The 5,696-nt window shown below is 42.6% G+C and overlaps 1 protein-coding gene across 1 annotated transcript in view; it reads right to left on the reverse strand.

Annotated features, from left to right (window-relative positions):
- LOC102439585 (protein FAM122C-like) overlaps positions 1 to 869 on the reverse strand; it is a 57,715-nt gene extending 56,846 nt beyond the window's left edge. The window contains 3 exon segments of the mRNA XM_023757850.1: positions 324 to 369; positions 372 to 502; positions 704 to 869. Coding sequence (XP_023613618.1) covers positions 324 to 369; positions 372 to 489 — 164 coding nt within the window. The 5' untranslated portion in view covers positions 490 to 502; positions 704 to 869.
- Positions 870 to 5,696: the final 4,827 nt, after the last annotated feature.

Consider the following 5,696-nt stretch of genomic DNA (forward strand, 5'->3'; position numbering starts at 1 on the left):
TTTCTTCAGAGGAATGGATAAGAGACGAGGTGAATTAGAAAAAGTCAAGCTCCACATCAATTGGTTGCTGCTATTGGGTGCTGCTGGACTTTCAGAAGAGATTCAAGTTCAAATCAACCTCCGGGTGGGTGTGAGCTTTCCCTCTGGCCAGCCCCTCCCACTCCCTTCTAGGCTGAGGGTGGGATCTTTGGACGCCAAGACCAACAGAGATACCTGCAGAACCTTGATGAATAAAGGGATGGGAATATTTTTGGAAGTCACTTTCTCCAACTCTTGCCACGCCCCCCACCCTCTGCCTTTTCCAGTATCTCAATCCTGCTCACCCAAGCTCAATGATCAAAGGGGCGCTGTTGGATCTTCTCAGGATGTGCCGGCTGTGATGGTTGAACTTGGCAGCAGCTCCACGCCTAGTTCCATTTTCTCTTGTGCCATGTCCGTGTTGAGGCAGAAGCTACTGCTTAGTTCTATGATCTCAAGGTTTTCTGGCATACGGACAGGTCAACTTGGTGAGGAGATGATGTAGGGAGAACGGGGGGAGAAGAGAAGAGAGGAGGAAGCTATTAGAAGTGCTCACCGTTGCTACCTTACCAGCCCTAATACTAGCAGGCACAAAGTGGGGCAGTGCTGGCTCCGAACGGACAATACCCCCCTCCCCCGCCTTCAAGCTCGGGGTCACTAACGCTGAGATCTTCCGCCTCCAAACCTATATTGAAAATGAATTTGTCTTAGTTTACATCCGCAAATCCTTCTCTTTCATTTTGCTGAGCCAAGGCAAAAATCAGGTAAGCCTTTCGGGCTAAAGCAAAGACTACACCAGCTATCTTGGTGTTTAAGTTGGGCGTCGCCCTTCTGCGCTTGCGCCCAGTGCCGGGCGGGTTGGCGTGTGCTTACTGCGCAAGCAATGAGCATTATTGCTGTCGCCTCTGTTAGACTGGCCACGTACGCAGGCGCAGTCAGGGAGCTGCCGTGTTTTTGTTTTTGTTTGTTTGTTTGGCCAAGCTCGGTCCTCCCTTCTCTTTCTAGTGCAGATTCACAGAGGTCAATCCTCTGCTCCTATGTTAAACTCTGGAATGGTTTCCTTAACCACTGTTTAGGAAATAATGGGTGGGGAGGAGTACGGTGTATGGGAGAGCCATCCTTTCCGCCTTATATCTAATACTCAATTTTCTCAGTTTTGGTTAAGCCATTAACGCTGTATGACTGAGGCCAAAAGCTTGTAACCTCCCATGACAAATTTTTCCATCTTGTTATAGGAGACACACTACAACTTTGCAATTTTTAAAAAGCTGAAGTCTGGGGGGCGGAGGGAGTGGGAGGGAAACCAAAACCACTCCTCTGTGCTTAGAAGCCACATACTCCCAAAGGGTCCTGGTAAAGCGCTAACCCAAATGAATCAATTGGGCAGACGAATCATTGTTTTCCATGTAGTTTCATTATTTTTTAACATAAGCAAATAATGTATATTTTTTACACTGAATAAAATCTAGCTCTTTAAAGCTATTTATCTAAGAAAAAGATTAGAGGTAACGCGGAGAGGCTTATTTTCTTAAATATCGCAGAATTTAGTATCCATCCAAATCAGTGTTTCCACTTAACAATGCTGTCATGGCTCAAAACATTTTTAAAACTGCTCTTTTCAAATTTTGAGTGCTGAAACTTCATGCTAATAATTTTGTAGAACCACACATTTTAGGAATCATAGAGAACTGGCAGAGAAAACAAGTGCAACTAGTGGCATGGGAGTTCTTAAAATAGTAATAACATAGCACTTTACTGTTTTAAAAAAGATTTCACAAACTTGTCTTAATTGGTTCAATTATTAACCCTGCTCAACTAATCAATCAGTGGTGAACTTAAAATAATGGGATTATCTTGAAACAGTTCAAGACAAGTTATAACATGAAAGATCATAATCATTCTTCATTCATTCAGAGAATAGAAAAAGAAAAGCTTAATTATATTAGGCAGGATTAAGTTACCTAAATCCCAGACATGAGGATGATTTGGAGTCACCATTCCTGATGTAAGACATGTTAACAATAGCTACCATTTTTTGAGCACTTACTCTGTCCCAGGTACTATCTGTCCTAAGCACTTTAAGTATGTGATTGCTTTTAAGGCTTACAATAACTCTGAGGTAGGTACCATCACAATAGCCATTTTTTTCAAAGGAGGGGTTACTAAAATTACAACTAATAAGTGGCAAAGTCCAAATTCTTCTGTCCTATTTAAGTTAAGGGTGGGGATTGTCCAGCCGGCCCATGGGCTGTATGAGGACCAAGAAATCATTTGATCTGGCCCTGCCAAGGCATTAGGGGTGAGTTAATTAAATGTTTGACCAAATATAGCAGGCTAATTTTTAAGTTGATAATTTTGTATGTCCCGTGAATGATGTTATAAATATCCAAATGGTCCTTGGCAGAAAAAAGGTTCCCCACCCCTTAAAGTGAAAACGTGCCTCTGGATATTTCTCTGGCCACTGTTTTTGTACTCATAAGCACTTGATGACTACTTATTAAATTATTTCATGAATAAATGCAGGTTTAAATGATCTGTCTTTCGCAGCTATCTTGTAAAGTAGGTGTATCATTTCTATTTTACAGTTGATACAATTCCAGAGAGATTCATGTCACATAATTAGGTAGCAGTAGAATCTCAGCTAGTACCAAGATCTCCTGAAAGCCAATGTTAAAGTTCCCAGGACACTTGTAAAGTTTATAAAAAATGGCAGCTAAATGTGAGTAAAGTCAGGGTGTATGCAGGAGGCAGTAGTTAAATATAGAACAGAGGTTCAAAAACAAACTATCTAAATAGCAGGAAAATATGGAGTACACCAGAGAATAAGATCTTACCTCCACTCTACTGCTCATTAGACTTTTTAAAGAGTTTGCTAATATTCTTGGCAGGCAAGAATTTTTAATGAATATATTTTGAATGAATAGACAAAATTTCATCATGCCTAAGCATAATAGATATCTAATTTAAAAAATTCTAAATACCGTAACATTAAGATAATGGGAGTAATAAAACAAGGAAAGAGCAACTAAGAGACTGCTTTTAAAAAGTGGGTAGTAATATGAAATGACTAAGTACATGAGATGGAGATAAGTTTCCACCTATTACCAAACGGGAGACATTCTCTTTAACTGAAATGCAGCTACATGTCAAGAACCCAAAACCTGTAAAGATATAGCCGGGACTCATAATACATACACAAGTTGGAATGTCAAAAGGAACAAGTATTACAAAAACAAAGAATTCTGTATACTATAGTGGCAAACACATAATTACAACATTTAAAGAACTTATTTTTACTACTTCTCATTTCTACCCACACTATTATACCAACTTAGCTGTGTTTCATGATCAATTCTTGCTGTTCCATAGTAATATGCCATGATCTCAGATTGCTGGTTTGTTTAGACATACCTTGACACTTATGCTACTCCTGTTTCTATGACCCCGTCTGCTACCATCTGCCCCTTATAAAAGGTGTCCCACAAACATGTCATAATTAGCTCTTTATTTCACCAGTTGTCATGGCAACTTTTAAGTAACATGTTAACTCACAAGAGCAAGTTGACCCCAAGCCCACAAATTACAAACATCCCAAGCCTCCCATAAATTTACATGAAGAGTAAAAGAAGCTAGGTAGGCAAGAGTGATGTGAATAAAACCTGGAAATGATGGCCAAGGTAGCATCCATCTTCTTATATATCCTTGAGTTTCTCCTAATTGTTAAGCTCCTGAAAATTAGGGATTCCACGAAATTGTTTGACTTCTCAGAGTTAGGGACTGTGCATGTGTTCAAAAATGATTGTATAGTTGTTATTGTGAACAACAGAATGCATTATAATTTTTTGAGCGGATGGAGTGGGAGGTTTGCTAAGACCATGAGATAAAGAGATACATACATTGGTCAAAAACAGAGTTTGCATTTCTAATCCAGCTGGCAGGAAAATATTGGCAATTTAAAAGAAACTTTTCAAAAGTGCTTTTAAAAACTCTCATATTACAAGTAGAAAACAAACATCGAGGAATAAAATGACGACTGGGCTTGACAAGTTTAATATGAATCAACTGAATTAAGGGCCAGGTAAAATTAGTTTTGCTAAATTTTGAAACCAACTTCATAATGATTAAATTTCTTGTACTTTCTAGATATGTATGATTAACACAATACAATGATCATCGTTCAGGGTCATTCAATTGGTGAGGATGAAATGATTTAACATTTCTAAAGTTCTTAGAATAATGCAAGCACACAGTAACTGCTGTGTAGATGTTTGTAAAATAAATAATTTCAGGTCGCACACATGCCAAATAATGATTCCCAGGGTCTCCATAAATCCTATAAAGTAAAATACTTCTGCTACTTGTTCTTCAGGGCTTTTCCTGATATATTTGAAGTTAACAGTACTTGTAAAATGGAGATGAGTGCTTCTCACTGTAAACGCTCGTAAGATTCTTTGTTTTTACACCATTGCTTTTGTTTTTTCACTTCCCTTTAGTCTAGTCACCAAATAGATCATCTGAAAACGAAATCGGCCACTCCTGTCGAAGACCAACAAAATCGAAGGGTTAAAAAAAATGAGCGGGGATCGCAGAAATCAGAGCACACAAATTGGGAATGACATAACGCAGAGTCCTCATGTTTCTGTTTCCCTTGAATATTGGCTCAAACTCTTCCAGAAAGACGATGCTCCAGTGTCTCTAAGTTATTGGTTCTATTCAAAATCGGGCGCTAGGTTCCCCTGGCCAATACCAACTAGGAAAGCGCCGGGGCCCCCAGGAAACGCTCCTCCCCTTTGGGGGAGGTTTGCGGGGGCGGGGCTCCCACGCATGCTCTGTGCCCGCGGGACCATGGGCGCGGCTGCCGGGCGCGTGCGCAGGACCCGATGGGTGCCCGAATGCGGAAGACCTGGCTCCGCGGAGGTTCCCGCTTCCGAAGCGTGGGAGGAGCAAAAGAAGGCAGGTTGTAGATTTTGGTCTTGGCACCAAGGGGTTCCCCCGGGCCATTAGAAACAAAGAGAGGAAGATCAGGCACCGTGGTGGTGGCTGAGGGGCTGAACCCCCCACCTGTTCTCCAGGTGGGAGGGGGGTAGGGAGAGGAGAAGTACCGAACACAGGGTAGAGGAGCCTCTGGGACAGGGTCCCAGAGCATGGGGGGCTGGACCCCGTCCCTAAGCATGGGGAGCTGGAGCCGCCAAGGCCGCCCAACTGGGTCCTGCCCAACTGTCAGCTCCTCGGTGATAGCGCCGCTGCAGGGTCTATAGCCCGGCCCCCGCTTGAGGTCCTTGGCTAAAAGATAGCATGAGTTCCGCTGCTGCCTAGTTTCCTCTCCCTCCTGCTCTTCTCCCCTGTCCTCTTTCCTCTCCTTGCTTCTCCCCCATACATTGTCCTTTTCCTCCCCCCCCCCCCGCCCTGGTCCTCTTCCCTCCCTCCGACCCTTCCCTCTCTCTCCCCCCTATCTTTCAATTCCTTCTTTCCTCCGCCTTTTACACTGTTTTCAATCTGTCCTTTCCCCTCCCGTTTGCTCTTTTCCAACCTCCTTTCACCCCTTTTTCTTCTTTCTTCCTTTATTCTGTCACCCTCCATTACCTTTCCACTCTCCTTCCCTCCTTCGATATCATCCCTCCTCATCCTCATCCTCATCCTCCTTCCTTCCTGCTTTTCTCCGCCCCTTAGCCCCCGCC

Source organism: Myotis lucifugus, unplaced genomic scaffold (assembly GCF_000147115.1).
Source record: "Myotis lucifugus unplaced genomic scaffold, Myoluc2.0 scaffold_2, whole genome shotgun sequence".
NCBI classification, from domain to species: domain Eukaryota; kingdom Metazoa; phylum Chordata; class Mammalia; order Chiroptera; family Vespertilionidae; genus Myotis; species Myotis lucifugus.